General features: G+C 43.8%; 1 protein-coding gene across 13 annotated transcripts in view; it reads left to right on the top strand.

The window, feature by feature from the left end:
* Positions 1-20,049, top strand: part of syngap1a (synaptic Ras GTPase activating protein 1a) — a 640,363-nt gene that overhangs the window by 535,563 nt on the left and 84,751 nt on the right. For 11 of the 13 annotated variants that reach the window (XM_059970722.1, XM_059970723.1, XM_059970719.1 and 8 more), the window contains 4 exons: positions 393-574; positions 2,038-2,893; positions 7,285-7,455; positions 8,879-9,096. In XM_059970722.1, coding sequence (XP_059826705.1) covers positions 393-574; positions 2,038-2,893; positions 7,285-7,455; positions 8,879-9,096 — 1,427 coding nt within the window. The remainder of the gene's footprint in view (positions 1-392; positions 575-2,037; positions 2,894-7,284; positions 7,456-8,878; positions 9,097-20,049) is intronic. The other 2 variants (XM_059970718.1, XM_059970721.1) reach the window with 1 other exon arrangement.

Raw genomic sequence — 20,049 nt, 5'->3', positions numbered from 1 at the left:
ATAAATAGCTGGAGTATAGGTGTGGATAGATCATTTGATTTTCCATCTTAACAACTGAATGGGGCATAGATGGGTTTGCTATATGCAAAATGAATAGGAGGCTTTTAGTAAATTGGAATTCAACAAGTATGTGGGGTGATTTTGGATCAAGTGGGACTCAATCAGCTGAAGAATGCAGTTGTTAATTGCAGTTCTGCAGAATAAGAAATTTTGTGTTTGTCCAGTGACCAGAAACTGGTCATGATCCATTTGGATTTAACTTAGATGCTGTGAATGGAGAGTGGTTCATTGGTGACTGCATTAGGTAGCGATGGTAGTTCCCATCACTAGACTAATCATGTCAATGCATGTTAGTCCACCCTTGCTGAAATCATCTTTCCTTTACCTTTCAGGAAGCTGTGATGAAACTAGGTCCCCTTCCTCGCCTCCTCAATGACATAAGTGGTGCTCTGAGAAACCCCTCACATGTACAAAGGCAGTCCAGCCACATCGCGGAACGCTACACCTCTGGGCCCAACATCAACCGCGGCGTGTCATCTGACCTTCAGAAGTACACAGTTAAGGATCTGAATAGGTGAGGACAAGATGTGATGTACAGTTTCGCACTAATTCTCCCATGCACAATGCATAAACTTATTCATACCTTATAATATTCCACGCTGCTCCCAGGTCAGGTACAGCATGCTTTAGGTAATGTGTACACTGACCCAGAAATATTGCTTCTGATCCTAGCACTGCATTCTGAGAGATCTTTGCAGCGTACACTTTGGAAAGCATGCATTGCTGGAAAACATTTTAGAAGTGGGGAAAAGAGGTTCAGCAATAGAAGTGTTGGTACTCTATACTCTGACACACAGAGAGTGAGGTGCTGTTTATCACGTTGAAAAACAGGTCTGAACACAGGTCTAAGACACGCATCAAGTTGGGGAAGATGTCAAAGTAAAGTGAGTTCAACCACCTGAAAGGCAGCACGATTGGACGTTTTGCACAATACGGAGGAAGCAATGGTGACAGCAGCAACAACAAATTCTATTTTGCAGCTCGTCACATAAGAAATAGAAGCAGGAGTAGGTTTTTTCTCCTCTCTCGCCCCCCCCCCCCCCCCCCCCGATTCCTACTCCACTAAGCAAGATCATGGCTATTGTTTTACCTCAGAACCTGGGCTCCTATCCCACGATTCTCTTAACATTCAACTTCACAGATCCTTGCCGTGAATACACACAAATGCAATCTCACCAAGGCATTACTGCGTACTTCAGTGCAGTCAAACATCCCAAGGCACTTCAAAGGGGCACGCTTGATAAAATACAGCACTGAACCATCAAAGCAGACCTTGCGGTGGGTTTAATCAAATATCTAGATTGTAAGGAGTGTGTAATAGTGAGCGAGATATAAGGAATTTCAGAGCTGGCTGATCGCATGGATGCTCACAGGGAAGTGAAGTAAATAAGGGCTGCACATAATTCGGAGGGTTTCAAAGGTCATGGAGAGAGAAACGAATGAGTATATTTAAAATGAAACACTGCTAGAGTATATTAGGCTAGCAAGTAGAAAGGAATCGTGGGTGTCTATTAGGATTTAGGCAGTAGGATGGCATCCATTGGACTCGCGAGACCGTGGATCTGCACCTGGAAAGTCTTTCTTCAGTCTCTCCGGGGCACAGGCCCGGGCAAGGTTGTGTGGGGGACCGGCAGTTTCCCAACCAGTAAGTCTCCCCTCTCCATGCCACCGATGTCCAAGGGAAGGGCAAGGGCCAATACAGCTTGGCACCAGTAGATGACTGGATGAATTTATGTTCTTAGAGGTTAGAAAGTACAGTGATGGTCCTCCAAGTTTTTGTGATCCTGAAAGGAAAATAGCTGGGTAGAACCAAAGTGGTGATGGTAGGAGATATCAGATGGGTCAGCATTCAGCTCCATTATCCATATTCAATGACCATGGGCAGCCCACCATCCACATCTCACTACCACCAACATTTTTTTTACCCCAGTGAAACTGTCACTCAGTTTAGACATGTCACTTTCTGTCTATCAACAGCTCAATTGATATGACCAGGCTGCCTTCTCCAACCAAGGAAAAGGGAAAGGATGTCTTTTACGTGACACGGCCTCCACTTGCACGCTCCTCCCCGGCATATTGCACGAGCAGCTCGGACATCACTGAACCTGACCCCAAGATGATGACTACAAACAAGAGCATCTCCATGATGGACCTCCAGGACAGCAGGAGTATGAATAGCATAAGCAACCTCCAAACGGTTGGCGACATGTTAAATAGCAGCCAGGCCTCCATCGGAACCACAGTGGGCCTCAGACCAAGCCGGCTGTCTCAGGGCAGCGGGTCAAGTGTGTCAGGAGGTCTGCGACTGGGTCAGATGGGCATCACCACAGATGGATTGCACGGGCAACTGAGGGTCCCCTTGTCCTTTCAGAACCCCCTGTTCAACATGACCTCAGACGGGCCCGCCTCACTACGGACTCCCGCTGAGCCTGGCGTCGGGCTCTTGGGTTACCATGGCTACAGCAAGAGTGAAGACCTGTCGGCCAACAAGCAGATCTTCCACAGCCACAGCTACAGCGACGAGTTTGCCCGCCAGAACAGCGAGTTCAGTCGCCGGCAGCTCTCGCTCACCGACAACCTGCAGCACATGCTCTCAACGCCCCCGACCAACATTGGCCCCCAGAGGAGGATAGACCAGCCGCCACCTCCCCCTCCGCCTCTCGTACGGGGGAAGACGCAGCAGCTGACGGTCAGCGCGGCCCAGAGACCCCGGCCACCGAGTGCCAACTTACTGCAGTCACCTGCTGAGCCTGCCCACGCTCCCAAAGTGCGGCAGCAATCGATCATGGCCAAAACTGATGCCCCAGCTCCAAAACCCGCTATTACCAAACAGGTGAGTTCACTGGAGGTCAGAGAATCGCAGGAGCTGGAAATCTGACCTGAAAACTGTGAGGTGTGGAACCTCTCGGCAGGTCAGGCAGCATCTGTAGATAAAGAGATGAAGGTAATGTTTCAGGTGGAAGTTCTTTAACCTCTTTTTATAGAGAGCCTTCTATCTGAAGTATTAACCCCTTCTTTCTCCACATGCAGTGTGGAGGAAATGATACCAACATGCATAACAGGTGCAACCATCCCTCAATTTATGAAAGGAACTCATTCTTGGATAACTCTTTGTTAAGCAAGGTTTTGTAAATCTAAAAGGCTTAAGGAAATGCATCATGGTGGAGAGTGCCATGTAATTCGTTAGAGTAAGAGATCGCGTTGTGCATAGCAGGCACAAGCACTGAATGGCACTGCTTTATTGCATAAACCAAATGTTTACAAGTCAAAGTTATTCAGAAAAAAAGTAAGCTGTCTTCTGCTCTGGCTCCCTCTCATCTCAGCCCCTCCCAGATGCTGGAGGTGAATCCAGGGAACCTCAAAGACTGTGGCTTTCTCTGCTGATCTGTGATTCTGACCCAGATGAGATCTCTGGTCCAGCTCCCTTTTAAAGGGCTTTGACAAATCGAGCTTTGACCAAGCTCTGACTCACAGATAAGTACGGCTCAGAAACGTTATCCCACTGAGTCTGTTCCCACCACCAAGCATATCCTTATTGACTATAATTGTAGCCTTTCCCATTTTATTCTTCTCACCTTTGCAATAACTCTACCAACCACCAAATTCTACCACGCACCCACTCATTGCGGGCAATGTTTAATCTACTAGTCTGCATGGCTTGGGATCTGGGTGGAAACCAGAGAACCCAAGGGAAGCCTAGCCAGCCAAAGGAGAAAGTCCAGACTCCATCCAGACAATGCTGAAGGCCAGGACTGAACTCGGATTGCTGGATCCATGAAGTTGCAGCTCTTACCTCTAGTGGTTTGATGGAAATCATGGAATTTTAACTCCAGCCTCCCTGCACAGGTTAAAGTCCAGGAAGAATCTCACCTACTGTGCTTGTCAGAAGTCAGTCATCTAAGTCTGCGATGTCCCACATGTATACGATGAACTATTTGATCTCAACAAAGGAATTGTGGCATTATAAAATGTCTGACCTTCAGAATTTTATTCAGATTCAGGTTCATGTTGAATATCACTGGTGTATGTCCTGAAATTTATTGTTTTACAGCAGCAGTATAGTGTAATACATACTTAAAAAATTCTACAACTTACAATAAGTATATATGTATATATTAAATAAGTAGTGCAAAAGAGGGGAAAGCATAGCGGGGTAGTGTTCATGCTTCATTGTCCATTCAGAAATCTGATGGCAGAGGGGAAGAAACTGTTCCTGATACACTGACTAGGTGTCTTCAGGCTTCTGTAACTCCTTTACCTCCTCCTCGATGGCAGCAATGAGAAGAGGGCATGTCCTGGCTGACAGGGGTCCGTAATGATGTCTTTTTGAGACCGTCGCCTTTTGAAGGTGTCCTGGATGCTGGAGAGGCTGATGCCCATGATGGAGCTGGCTGATTCTACAGTTGTCTACAGCTTTTTCCGTTCCCCTGCAGTGGCTCTCCGTACCAGGCAGTGATGCAAACAGTTAGAATGCTCTCCACGGCACATCTGTAGAAACTTGTGAATGTATTTGGTTACGTACCAACTCTCCTCAAACTCCTAATGAAATGTAGCTGCTGTCGTGCCTTCTTTGTAAGTGCTTCAATATGTAGGGCCGAGGACCGATTTTCCGTGATGTTAACACCGAGGCACTTCAGATTGCTCGCTTTTCGATTGCTGATCTCTCAGTGAGGACTTCCCCTACCTGAAGTCCACAATCAGTTCCTTGGTCTTTGTTGTGACACCACTCTAACCAGCTGATCTATCTTGCTCCAGTACACCACCTCATCACCGTCTGAAATGTTGCCAGCAATAGTTGGTTTGTCGACAAATTCATTGATGATAAATGTATTTTAGCCGCGTCTAACCACACAGTCATAGGTGTAGAGAGAGTAGAGCAGAGGGCTAAGCACACATCCTTGAGCTGTTCTGATTGTTAACGAGGAGTAGATGTTATGTCCGCTCCGCACAGACCATGGTCTCCCAGTGAGGAAGTCAAGCATCCAGATGCTGAGGGAAGTGCAGAGCCCGGGGTTTTGGAACTTGGTGCTTAGAACTGAGGGTACGATTGTTTTGAACTCTGAGCTGTAATCAATAAACAGCAGCTTGAGAAAGGATTACTGTCCAGGTAATCCAAGGCTGAGTGGAGAAAGAGTGAGACTGTATCCACTATAGACCTATTGTGGCAATTGGCAAATTGCATTTGGTCCAGACCCTTGCAAAAGCAGGAGTTGATTCTAGCCGTGACCAACCTCTCAATGCACTAGTATGTGACTGCCACTGGATAAAGTCATTGAGACAGCTCACACAGCTCTTTTTGATGAAGGTAGGAATCTCCAACTGCAGCAGCGAAAAATTGAAGATGTTCTTGAACACTCCCTCCAGTTCGTTGGCACAGGTTTTCAGAACCCTGCCAGTTACACCATCAGGGCCTGACACCTTGCAAAGGTTCACCCTCTTGATAGATATTCTGGCATTGGCCTCTTGAGACAGGGATCACCGAGTTACCAGGTGTTTCAGGGATTTGTGCAGGTGTAATTTTATTCTCCCTTTCAAAGTGTGTATAACTGGTGTTGAGCTCATCTGGGAGTGAAGCATCACAGCCATTCATGATGTTAGGTTTTGCTTTGTTAGAAGTAATGGCCTGCAAACCCTGCCAGAGCAGATGTGCATCCGATTCCAACTCTAACCTGAATTGGAATTGTTTTTCGCCCTTAAAATAGCCTTCTATAAGTCGTATTTGGTCTTCTGGTGTACTTCTGGATCACAAGTCTTGAATACCACAGATCTAGCCCTCAGCAAACTACAGATCTTCTGGTTCATCCACAGCTTTTGATTTGGGGTTTGGGATTGGATCTCAAAGGCACACACTCATCCACACAGGTCTTGATGAAGTTGGTGACAGCTGTGGCATCTTCATTCAGATTCGAAAATGATTCTCTGTATATTGTCCAGTCCACAGATTTGAAGCACTCCTGTAGGTGCTCTTGAGATTCTGCATCTTGAGAGAGTAAAACACAGAAATTCAAGGGCTTCTCTTCCGCACCAGAAACTTCTGCTATATGTGGTTATTCATCCCGTTCCTGCCCACGTGGATACAAGATGTGCATGTGTTTCCATTTTGAAATTCTTTCAAGGCAATCACCATCCCACTGCCCATCCAATCTCCTTCCCTCTGTAATCCAGATTTTTGTACCCCTGTCTTAACTCCAAATACCAGGACAACTGGCTTTCAAATGCTGGGCAGCAAAACTGATACATCCGAGGGGCACTGAATGTCTCTTGTGTAGAAATGCAGGAGGGGACCGTGCTAGCAGTCACTAAACCACCAAGAAGATTATCACAGCCAGATGTTCCATGGACTTTACCGACTGAGCATACCAAAGAAAAATTAGTAAATTTTATTTTAATGTCATCATGTTTGCACCTATTGCCCTGAGGATTTCTCTATTTATTTTGGTGCTCTTGATTCCTCCAGGATCTAATGTCTACGTTTGTGGATGTGCTTGAAGTGATAGGAAAGGCTTCTGACTGGATAAATACATCTGACGAGCCCAAATTTTACAGTGAAATCAGCATGGAAGGAAGAAAAAGCACCAATCTCCCTTTAAGTGAAATTGCTCCACAGCAGGAAGATGGGCTGGTACAAAATGTGGTTCAATCAAACTTGATTTTTTCTCCCTCCAACCCCAGCCCCGCACCCCCATACCCTTTTGTCATGAACTGCTTAAGTCACTGAATTAGAAACTTAGACATCTAGAAATTAGAAATCTAGAGATACAGAATTTGAATCCCAGATTATAAATTTGAAGATTTAAATTAAAGTAGATCTGGAATTGAGCATAAAGCTTGCCTCAGTAATTATAAGACTAGTCTACACATATCTTTTCAAGAGAGGAAATCTGCCAGCCTTACTGCTGGTAGATGAGTGATCATGGGCCTCCAAGCATGATTGACTCTTCATTGCTCTCTCAGTCCAGGAGAAACTAGTGATGGACCATAAATGGCATCTGTTGCTAGTGATGTCCATCTCTACTGAATGAAGCAAGTTCTTGGACAAGAGCTTTATAGCCCTATACTTCGGCGCCGCATTTGATTACACTGGAAAACAGCTTTGAAACTTATACAGGCGGGGAAATAAGACAGGCAGAAAGTGGGAATGTGATGCTATGGTGTTGATACCTGTTTTTTCTTTTACGTCAGGTTACTGTTATTTATGACCACCATCTCTTCTCTGTCTGTCAGGCCTCGCATTCACCCTCGACGCTTCACCCCGTCACCCCCTCTGAACGCACCGTTGCCTGGGTGACCAACATGACTCACTTGTCTGCAGATATCGAGAGCTCACATCTGGAGCGGGAAGAGTACAAACTGAGGGAATATTCCAAATCGATGGATGAGAGCAGGCTCGACAAGGTGAAAATGGAACTGGGTGGGCAGGGAACGTTGGCATTTCGGGGACTAGGATGGATCTGGTGGTCTGATGTTGTGAGCCTGGATATATATTATTAATCTGTCATTATTATTTGAGGCCTGTCGCATATTGGACTATTAGCCTTTTCCCAACAGAAATGTAGACAGCCGCAAACTATCTGAAACAAGTCACCATTTACATTTAAGAGAATTGAAAGGGATCTGGAGAAGGCCAACAGAAAGATGGGTGATAAAGAAAAGGAGGTGATTGGTAAGGGAGAATGGAGAGGGAGGAAGGGCTGGGAAGATTGTTAGATAAAATGTAGACTTCAAAGAAAGGGCAGCAATCAAAGTCAAATTGAGTGGAAACAGTAAAATTTAGTGAGTGGGAGGTAGAGTAACTGATAAAAATCGAAAGAGATGGGATTGCAGTTAATCAAGAGGGGATCAGTTAAAACTAAAAGGGAAATGAGCGAGCCATGGCTTTGATACGGAGGAGACTCTTTATTCAACAAATCATATTCGGAATAATAGATTTTTAACGATGATTTAAGTATCGGCAAAGATGCTTTTAACCTTGTCAATGAGACATACAGCAGGCCTACAGAAATACATAGCAAATAGCAATATTATCAGGCATAGCATTCTCAGAATGAAAGTATTCAGTTAATTGTAGCAGGACATTTTCATACTGAAAAGACAAAGTGTGTTAATAGGACACAAGCAGAGTTGTGTGGGAAGACATAATATTGCACCTGCTAGCGGCCGTGGGCATCCATTTTCAGAGGTGGATCAGCCGACAGATCCATGCTTTTGGCATGTTTGACAGATGGTATTTCTGCCACTTGCCAACTGAAGATGTTCAAGACTGCCCATATCAGGATGTCAGGTTCCATGGCGTGCATTGGAAGAACACATTAGTGCAGTGTGAGAAATCTGTCAAAGCAAGTGTCAGAGTCACACAGCAGGACGGGCAGCATCCCTGGAGTGAGAAACTGCCTCCATGGTCTTGTCAGCAGGGGCACTGCAATCTCTTTCCAGCCTTTCCACGTTCTGCTTTAACTCCATGTCTATGTGTGGGGTGGATAGTCAGAATCTTTTTCCCAGGGCAGAATTGCCAAATCCTGAAGTGAGAGGGGGAAAGTTTAAAGGAGGTGTGCAGAGTGTGTTAGATGCTTAGAACAAATTGCCAGGGGTGGTGGTGATGGTTATGTAAGCAGAATCAACAGTGTTGTTTAAGGGGCTTTTAAATAGACACATGAATTTGCAGGGAGTAAAGAGATCATGCATGCAAAAGGCATTTATATTACTCTGGTGTTGTAATCGGTACAGATATGATGGACTGAATGGCCCGTTCTTGCACTTTTCTGTTCTTTGCTGTGATCAGTTGCGTGTAATCGATTTCCCCTGTAATCCATTTCTTCAGGGGCAACAGACCCAGTATGAGGAGGAGATTCTTTCCCTGAAGGAAAGGCTGCAGATGTCAAACCGCAAGCTGGAGGAGTACGAGCGGCGGCTGATGTCACAGGAGGAGCAGACGGGGAAGATCCTGCGAGAGTACCAGTCACGCCTGGATGAGAGTGAGAACCGTCTACGCCGACAGCAGGAGGAGAAGGACAGCCAGATCAAAGGCATCATTAATAGGTAATCAGCAGAGCACTGGCCCAGTGATCGGCTGAGCCAGAAAACCTGCAGAGCCATTGGTATCGAATGGCATTATTCATCCATGCTGACAAAATGGTCGTTTAAATTAAACCCCTTTGTCCACTTTTGGCCCAAAAAGCTTTCCTTTCCAGGTGCTTGTCCCAAAGTCTTTTATGTCCAAAGATCCAAACTCTACAACAAACCAGAGGGCCACATAGTGGTGCAGCTAGTAGTGTAGCTACCTCACGGTAACTCAGTCAATCCTGATCTCCAGTGTAGTCTGTGTGGAATTTGCATGTGCTTCCTGTAACCAACTACGTCAACCCCCTGGGTAATCCGGTTTCTGCCGGCATCCCAGACAAGTAGTTAAATAGCTGCCAGAGTTGGAGGGAATTAATACAGTACATGGGGAGAAGAGAAATAAATTGGATTTGTGTAAATGGCTGTTTGATCGTCCGTCAGAGCCTGTTTCTGTGTTACGTGAAACTGTTGCAAGATTAATAATCCTTGAGTCACCACGGACCAGAAACTGAGCTTCAGCAGCTGGATAAATCCAGTGGCTACAAACCAGTTCAGTTCACGATGTGACTCCAGAACACCTTCCCTCACCTATATTCCATCAGGAACGGTACTGAATGCCTCAACCTACCAAGGGGACCAGTTGCATCTTTCCATTTATGCTGGATGGATGTGGTAGTGTGAGCACAATGCTACTGGATGAGTAATCCAGAGAAGACAAATTACAATCCCCACTGAATAAAGTGGGCTTCGAAATCTGAAAATAAAAAAGAGAGCGTTATGTAGATCAGAAGGCTGCGGATGCTGGACATCTGAAATATGAACAGAGGATGCCAGAAACACACAGCAAGTCAGGCAGCATCTGTGGAAAGTAAAGCAGAGTAGACTGCCTTCAGTTTGAAGACTCTCCATCAGATGAAGAGTTATTCTGAGAATGGCTTTGACCTGACATGTTAACCCTGTGTAATATGTCAGGATGTAAGCAAGGATGCAACATTGAGGCTTTTTAAAGCACTGGTGAGGCCTCACTTGGAGTACTGTGAGCAGTTTTGGGCCCCTTATCTTAGAAAGGATGTGCTGAACTGGAGAGAGTTCAAAGGAGATTCATGAAAAAGATCCCAGAATTAAACGGCTTGTCATAGGAAGAGTGTCTGATGACTCTGGGCCTGTATTCACTAGAATTCAGAAAGATAAGGGATGACCTAATTGAAACCTATCGAATGGTGAAAGGTCTTGATAGAGTGGATGTGGAGAGGATGTTTCCGACGGTGGGAGAGTCTAAGACCCAAGGACACAACCTCAGAGTCGAGCGGCATCCTTTCAGAACAGAAAAGGGGGAATTTCTTTAGCCAGAGGGGTAAATCTGTGGAATTCATTGCCACAAACAGCTGTGGAGGTTGATAGATTCTTGATTGGTCAAAGCGTGAAGGTAGTAGACTGGGTCTGAGAGGAATAATGGATCAGCCATGATAAAATGCTGGAGCAGACACAATGGGCCAAACGGCCTAATTCTGCTCCTATATCTGGTTCAATAATAGAGCTATAGTGACATAGCATGGAAACAGATCCTTTGGTAAACTACACATCCTCCCACGTTACTTCAACACTAATCTTATTTTATTCTCCCCACATTCCCGGCGACTCTCCTCAGTAGGAGTAATTTGCATCTGCCAGTTAACCTACCTACTCACAAAGCCACAGGGAGAACGTGCAGACTCCATGAATAGACCAAGGTCCCTGGTGCTCTGAGACAGCGGTCCTACAAACTCCATCGCTGTGCAGCTCCTCTCCTTTAACTCATAATTTGTAACAATTCTGGCCAACGTCAACATGACTGGCTATGTTAGAAGCTATGTAGTCAATCAAAATGAGGTAAATTGGAAATTTCATAAAAACCAAAGCAACTCACCAGGCATCTCAAGAGCAGGCATGGAGATCAACAGCAGCTTCCCTAGTGACCCCGTGTATAGAGAATGCAAATAATTTGGTTTTATGGCCAGAGTAGCTCCAGAGGATGCCACGTAGAGTTCCAGCTCACCCAAGGTTCAGTGCAAAATTACATCTAATATACTGGACAGAAAATCTACCGCCCTCCAAATAAACCTCCTGTCAATCTTCCTCATTTATTAGTGGAATTCTTGATTCCTTTCTTCTGAACATGTTTATTAAATTTCTTAAATGCTGCAACATATTGAAATAGTTCCAAATGCTCACAGCCTGAGCCGTATCATGGTACGGCATCTGCACCACTTCTGGATCCCAGTCAAGCATGGCAAGGACTGGTTGAAAAACATGCAGTGCATTTACGTTTTTTGTCAAAGCTAGGTCTGTAGGAGAAACCTGTTTTCAACACTGAAGTGGAATAAGCAAGGACCTTACACTGGGTTCTGATGACAGATTCAGCGTTCATTTACATCGTTGGCACAAGCACAGCTATGCTTTTCAATATAGGTTGATGACACACTTAAGTAGGAGCTTTACCCTGTTATGGAGTCACACAGCAAAGAAACCGACCCAGCTTGTCTCAGATGTTTATCTGAGCTAGTCCCATTTGCTTGCATTTTAAGTTCAAGTTCACACTTACTGTCATTTAACCATACACATGTATACCACCAAACGAGACAATGTTCTCAACACAGGCACTCAACACAGCACGTATAACTCTCACACAACACATAAAGTAATATTGAAGCAAATAAGCTAACAAGTAATAATGTGCATATACATTAGAAACTGAAAAGCAAACAGTATACTTCATGCGTGGCGAGACCTGGGTGGAGGGAGTTCAGTCATCTTGCAGCCTGGGGAAAGAAGCTGTTTCTATTCTAACAGTCCTTGGAGGGATGTGGGTTAGGTCCATAATCCCTCTAAACTTTTCCTATCCATGTATCTGTCTGTATGTCTTTAAAGCTGAGTAATTGTATCTGTGTCTATAGGTTTCTCTGGCAGCTTGCTTCATATACCAGGTGCCTTCTGCGTGCAAAAACAGTGCTCCTCAGGTCCCTTTTAAATCTCTCCTCTCAGGTTAAATCTAAACTCTCCTATCCTGGAAAAGAGACTGTGATCATCACCCTTCTGTATTTCCCTCATATATGCCACTATAAGGTCATCTCAGAACTTAACACAAAGGTTATCCACAGGAAGAAGCCCCCAGCCTATCCAGCCTCTCCGACTAACTTAATCAGTCAAGTCCCAGTAGCTTTCTTGTGAATCTTCTCTGCATCCTTTCCTGGCTTAATAACATTCTGTGGCGGCTCATTTCCTAGCGTATGCGAACCGACTCACAATTAGATAGCCTACGGGGGTTTGCGAGCACAGAGCTTTGGAGCCTCTTCGCCATGGGGGGCCGGTTGACAGAGGCTTAAAAGTGAGGCTGAAGTTTTCGAATAAAGTTTTTCCTTCAACTGCAGTTACCGACTCCGTGTCGTAATTTTAGCGCTGCTTGTAGCACACCGCTACAATTCTTCCTTTGGCTGGGCAACCAGAATTGGACCAAATATTTCAAGTGTGGTCTCACTAACAATTTGTACATTTATAGCATATGTTCCAGTTTCTGCCAAATGCCTTCTTTGCTACCCTATCTACCTACGTTGTCATGTTCAGGGAAATTCAGATAAATTCCATCTGCCAGATATGTACTGTATATAATGACTGTAACCAATCTGAGTGAGGGACTTCAACTCTGCACCTCAGTGCTGTTCCTGAATCTGACTACTTTATAAATGCTGATGATTTGTCAGAATTGTGCAATCTTGCATTGAAATGTAAGGGAGTATGTAATCTGACAATCATCATTCATTTGTTTCTCTGGCTTGGCTTTTCCAACAGATGTCAGAAACTTTCGTAATTAACAATTCCCACAGAACAAGTCTTATTTTTTTTTACTCTATATGCCAAAAATCTAACAGCAATTTCTTAATGAAACTGGCTGCAAAGATGAAGACTTCATTGGTTCTCCTGCTAGGTCCAGGACCAAGGGAAGACTTCCAGACAGTCACCCTCATGCCCATTAAGTAAAAAAAACAGACCCCACTCTGGCATCTGAGCTTCTCATTCAGGAAGTGCAATGCTCACGGTGTTTTATCTGCTGCTTGAACGTTATTATAGAACATAAATCATAGAACAATACAGGAGCAGAATTAGGGTATTCCACCCATTAACTCTGTTTCACCATTCAATCATGGCGTATTTATTATCCCTTTCAACATCATTCTCCATCCTTTTCCCCTGATCAATCGAGAAACTTTCAAGCTCCACTTTAATTATACCTAACGCCAACTAAACTAAACCTTTCTGCCAAACAAAGTCCATATCCTTCCATTTTATGTACATCCATCTGTCTCTTATAAGAACCTCATGAAAGCTCCTATTGAGATATTACACTCACAAAAGGATGTAGGAATACAGCCATTTAAATAAAAATCTCCAAAAATGCCAGTCATATATTCCGATCCCTGTACATTTGGCCTTGCTCTAAGTAATTTTATTCTCCTGCATCCTTTTGGTCAAGTTCTTCCTATGTTTCTCTTTTAAATGTGACTTGCACCAATTTAGGTTTTTTCCCCCTCTTGGACAGTAAGTTTTAGGACTTTGACTCCATTAAATCATTTATTTAGCATCACTGTGCCATTCCAGACAAATTTTGTAATCCATCTATAAGAAAACCTAGAGAGCTCATTCTGGGAGACAAGCCTGTAGTATATAATGGTTAGCACAACACTTTACAGTACCAGTGACCCGGGTTCAAATCCCACCGCTGTCTGTCAACAGTTTGTATGTTCTCCCTGTCAGTCCATGGGTTTCCTCCGTGTATTCTGGTTTCCTTCCACAGTCCAAAGGTGTACCAGTTGGTAGATTAATTAATCATTGTAAATTGTCCCATGATTAGGTTAGGGTTAAATTGGGGTATTGCTGGGCAGTTCAAAGGGCCAGAGGGGCCTTTCTGTTCCGCTCCATTCCATTTTCCAAATCAATCAATAAGGCACTGAATCTTACCAATAGGATAAAGGTTAAAGGTTAGCTTTATTTGTCACATATACATAAAAACATACAGTGAAATATGCAATTTGTGATAAATACCGAAACAGTCTGAGATGTGCTGGGAGCAGCCCACAGATGTCAGCACATAATGCCAATATAGTTTGCCCACAATTTACTAACCCTAACTCGTACACCTTTGGAATGTGGGAGGAATGAAACCCACACGTTCACAGGAAGACCCTAATGAACTCCGTATAGATAGTGGTAGGAATTGAACCACAATCTTACAGCTGGTGCTATAAAGCATTAGCCTAACCACTATGCTACTCTGCCACCCATGATTGAAAGATAGGACACACCATTTAGATAGAAACCATAGATCATGCCAACCTATATTGTGGAAAGCTCACAGACACAAGAACTTATATGTCCTTTAAATGCTCTCTGTTCCTTTTTCAAAGAAGTCATGCATGTCCTTAAACTATTGATGCCAGATGTCACTGTTAAACCCATGATTGTATTTCCAAATTGTGATCTACGTCATCTCACTGAGTGTCAGCATTACTGGGTCAGTAGAACCATAATATAGAAGGCCATGGGTTGAAATCCTGCTCCAGGAATCGCACATTTTAATGGACTGGCGCTAGTGATAGATTGTGATGCTTTATTGGAGATGCTGACTTTCAGAAAGGTAATATCCCTGATTCAAGAGGATCAGAATGACACAGATGGCTGAGGGTGGTGTATTGTTATTTACAATGGATGTGTCTGGAGCAGATGAATGACAATAGAGAGAGAAGTTTAGAAATCTGAAATAAAGCAGATTGCTGGAAAAACACCTGGTTGCACCTGTGGAGAGAGAAAAGAAATTGAATTAACAGTCTGTGTAACTGATCAGGCCAGTACTAATACAGACCAGAAAGGTTGTTATCTAAATTGCTCAGTTCAGTACAACACACACCAAGTGCTGGAGGAACTCAGCAGGTCAAACGGCATCTATGGAAGGGAATTAACTGTCGCTATTTTGGGCTGACATCGTACATCAGTTCTGAATCTTCAGCACAGATTTGTGCTGGATTTCCAGCATCTTGCAGAACCTCTTGTGTTGTTGAGTTTAGTATTAACTCCCAGAGACATTCACTTGGCTAGACGGAAGATAATATGCTGTTCCTGATAAGATAAGATGTTGGGTTTTATTGGAAATGTCTGAGAGGTCATATCCATAGAGGTCAGAGTGGGTGGGGAATGAAGAATTCAAGGGATAGGCAACTGGAAGCTCAGGATCAGACTGAACAAAGGTATTCTGCATAGTGGACACGCAATCTGCACAAGTCTCTCTACTGTAGTGGAGATCACATTGTGAGGACCAAATGCAATGTACCAAATTGAAAGAACCACAAGTACATTGTTGGTTCACCTGGAAGGTGTGTCTGGGTCCCTGGATAGTAAAGGGACAAGAATTGCATAGCAAGGAATTGTTAGAAGAAGTGTCAGCAGTGGTGAAGATGAACTGGTGCTGAAGGGAATCACAGAGACATTGGCCCCACATAATGCTGAAAATTTGAATTGAATTTATTTCTTACATGCTTCACATACATGCAGAGTAAAAATCTTTATGTTACGTCTCCATCTAAATGTGCAATGTGCTATCATTGTAATTTATAATAAATAGAACAGTCAATGTAATATAGAGTACACTCAAGTCAGCATGAATTAATCTGTCTGATAGCCTGGTGGAAGAAGCTGTCCCTGCCGGTCCTGGCTTTTATGCTGTGGTACCGCTTTCCGGATGGTAGCAGCGGAATAGATTGTGGTTGGGATGGTTTGGGTCCCCAGTGATCTTTCAGGCCCTTTTTACACACCTTGTAAATGTCCTGAATCATGGGAAATTCAGAACTGCAGATGTGCTGGACTATCTGCACCACTCTCTGCAGAGTCCTGCGATTAAGGGAGGTACAGTTCCCATACCAGGCGTTGATACAGCCAGTCAGGATGCTCTCAAATGTGCCCCGATAGAAATGTACCTGATTAGTAAGATCGACCAATGAAAATTACAGAACTGGCAGATTCAAATGAAGTGCCATTTTAGGACATTTACGAACAAATGTACATACAATTTTCATTAATTCTCAGGATTGGATATCATATGCAAGACTGTATTAACTTTCAATGTTCTGATTATGTTTGAAGTAATACTCTGTCTTCTTGGACCACTAAATTAATGTCTTTAAACATTGGCCACAGAGACTAGTTAACCAGATTGATATGGATTGGAACTACAAATGGGTCAAACCAATAAGCAGGCTTAGTTCTTTAAAAAGAATATTGAACCAGTGGGAGTATGGACAGCTCCAAAGGCTCTAAACTAACATCACACCTTTCATAACTTCAGACTGCCCCAAAGTAGGTGAAAACCATGATGCTGTAATTTAGCAGAAATACTGTGGTTGCTTGAGAATTAAATCTGGAATATAGAACATAGAAACTTGCAGCACATCACAGACCTTTCAGCCCACGATGTTGTATCGACCATGTAACCGATGCTAGAACCTGCCTAGAATTTCCGTTGCACATAACCCTCTATTGTTCTAAGCTCCATGTACCTATCTAAGAGGCTCTTAAAAGATCCTATTGTATCCACTTCCACCACTGCCACCGGCAGTGCATTCCAGACACCCACCACTCTGTGCGAAAAACTGAACCCTGACATTCCCTCAGTACCTGTTTCCAAGCACCTTAAAACTATGCCCCCTCGCGTTAGCCATTTCAACCCTGGGAAAAAGCCTCTGACTATCCACACAATCAGTGCTTCTCATCATCTTATGAACCTCTATCAGGTCACCTCTCATCCTCCATCACTCCAAGGTTAAAAGGGCGAGTTCACTCAGCCTATTCTCATAAGGTATGCTCTCCGATCCAGGCAACATCCTTGTAAATCTCCTCTGCACTTTCTATAGCATCCACATCCTTCCTGTAGTGATGTGACCAGCAATGAACACATTGCCTTACATTACCATAACATTACCTCACAGCTCTTTAACTCAATCCCACAGTTGATGAATGCCAACACACCATATACCTTCTTAACTCTCAACCTGCGCAGCAGCTTTGAGTGTCCTGTCGACACGGACCTCAAGGTCTCTCAGATCCTCTACACTGTCTAAAGTCTTACCATTTATATTATATTCTGTATTCAAATTGGACCTACCAAAATGAACCACTTCACACTTACCTGGGTTGAAGTCCATCTGCCACTTCTCAGCCGAGTTCTGCATCCTATCGATGTCCCACTGTAAACTCTGATACAATACGTATTGTATCAAAAGAACAGGTAGGTGAGCAGAAGGGTATGGGTGGATCTGTTGGTATAAAATGAAATCAAATCCTTAAAGGTTACAGGATCGGAAGATCAACAATCCTTGTGAGTAGAGTTAAGAAACTGCAAGGATAAAAGGACCCTGATGGCAGTTATATATAGGCCTCCAAACAGTAGCCAGGATCTGGTATATAAATTAGAAAGGGAGATGGAAAGGGCATGTAAAAAGGGCAATATTATGATTGCCTTGATGAGCTTGAAGCTCAGATGAAAATGGGGAACTACGATATTGTTGGGATAACGGAGACATGGCTGCAAGGGGATCAGGCCTGGGAATTGAGTGTACCAGGGTTTACGTGCTATCGTAGAGACAGAAATATGGGAAGAGGGGGTGGGGTGGCCCTGTTGGTGAGGAATGAGATTCAGTCCTTAGCAAGAGGTGACTTGGGAACAGGGGAAGTAGAGTCTGTGTGGATTGAGCTGAGGAACAGTAAGGGTAAAAAGACCCTAATGGGTGTTGTGTACAGGCCCCCAAACAGTAGCGTGGATATTGGGTACAAGTTGATTAGGGAGTTAACATTGGCATGTGCTAAAGGTAATGCAGTCGTTATGGGAGATTTCAACATGCAGGTGAACTGGGAGAATCAGGTAGGTGCTGGACCCCAGGATAGGGAGTTTGTGGAGTGTCTAAGGCAGGGGTCAGCAACCTTTACCACTGAAAGAGCCATATGGACCCATTTCCCACAGAAAAGAAAACACTGGGAGTCGCAAGACCCGTTTGACATTTAAAATGAAATAACACTGCATACAACGTTTTGTTTTGCCTTTATGCTATGTATAAACAAACTATAATGTGTTGCATTTATGAAATTGATGAACTCCTGCAGAGAAAACGAAATTACATTTCTGCATGCAACAAAAACATTTTGAACTCCGAAAAAAAGACGTTGGGTTGAAGGTTACTTTTAAGTAAAATACTCAACGTCTATTTGAGTCCTTCTTGTATTTATGAAAAACGCCAAACTTAAATTTGCCGCCAGCAGCAAACCAAAAATAACGTCAGCCAGCTGTCAACCTGAAAAATAAAAGGACTATTTCACTGAACAATGAAAACATATGAATATACGTAAAATAATAGGCAATTTAAATATTTATCATACTTGGTCAGGTTGACTCACACCTGCCAATGCAGTCGTATTCAGTAGGGATGGATCGATGCTTAGGGGAGTGACCGGGAAGGATAATGTGTTTTTTTCCTCTCTGAACTCACAGAAGCGTTTCCCTAACGATGTTTGCATTGTGATGATTGCAGAATGTAAATACTCTGAATTTATCATGTCGTGACCTTGTTTGAACTCTCTCAAATTGGGGAAGTGAGACAATGTGCCTTTCTGTAAATCTCTGGCAAGCACTGTCAACTTGCGCTCGAATGCCAAAACATCCTCCAACATGTGCAGGGCTGTACGTCCTTACCCCTGAAGAGCTGTGTTCAGCGTGTTCAGGTGCGCTGTCATGTCTACCATGAAGTGTAGCTTTTCCAGCCACTCTGGCTGTTCCAGCTCAGGAAAGGTGGGCCCTTTGCTGCCCAGGAAAGTTTTCACTTCTTCCAGACACGCGACAAAGCGTTTCAGCACCTTCTGGACAGCCAGCGATAAAAACACGTTGTAGCGGTGTGCTACACGCAGTCAGTAAACTGCAGTCAAAGATAGCTTTATTCGAACTAAACAGCCTTGTTTTTAAGCCTCCCTCAACCCGCCCCCCATGGGCGCGGATGCTGCAAAAGACACGTACTCACAAACCCCCGTAGGCTATCTCCCTTAGCCTGAACGCTGGCTAATTGTGTCAGGAAATGGGTCGCCACAACGTCTTAATTAGATTGTACAAGATCACCATAATCTTCAAATTTAGAATTACATTTCAAAAACTAACAAACTAACATAAAATTCATTTTAATTAAATACTGACCAATTATTTCCCAAAGCAACAGGGAGCCGCAGCACAGACGTAAAAGAGCCACATGTGGCTCCGGAGCCGCGGGTTGCCGACCCCCGGTCTAAGGGATGTATTTTTGGATCAGCTTGTGCTTGAGCCAACCAGGAACGAGGCTATTTTGGACTTGGTAATGTGTAATGAACAGGAATTGATAAGTGATCTTGAAGTAAAGGAGCCATTAGGAAGTAGTGATCATAACATGATAAGTTTTTATCTACAATTTGAGAGGGATAAGGGCAGATCAGAGGTGTCAATGTTGCAATTAAATAAAGGAGACTCCGGAGCCATGAGGGAAGAGCTGGCCAAAGTTAAATGGGCGGATGCCCTGGCAGGAAAGACAGTGGATCAGCAGTGGCAGATATTCTTGGGGATAATACAAAAGATGCAAAAGCAGTTCATTCCAATGAGAAGGAAAGATTCAAAGAGGGGGAAGGGGCCACAGTGGTTGACAAAGGAAGTCAGAGATTGTATAGCATTAAAGAACAAGAAGTATGACAGGGCTAAGATGAGTGGGAATACAGATGATTGGGAAAGTTTTAAGGAACAGCAGATCTTAACTAAAAAAGCAATACAGAGAGAAAAAATCAGGTATGAGCTCAGACTAGCCAGGAATATAAAAGGGGATAGCAAAAGCTTTTTTAGCTATG

This window comes from Hypanus sabinus, chromosome 5 (assembly GCF_030144855.1).
Source record: "Hypanus sabinus isolate sHypSab1 chromosome 5, sHypSab1.hap1, whole genome shotgun sequence".
NCBI lineage: Eukaryota > Metazoa > Chordata > Chondrichthyes > Myliobatiformes > Dasyatidae > Hypanus > Hypanus sabinus.
This window is presented reverse-complemented; position numbering and strand designations above follow the sequence as displayed.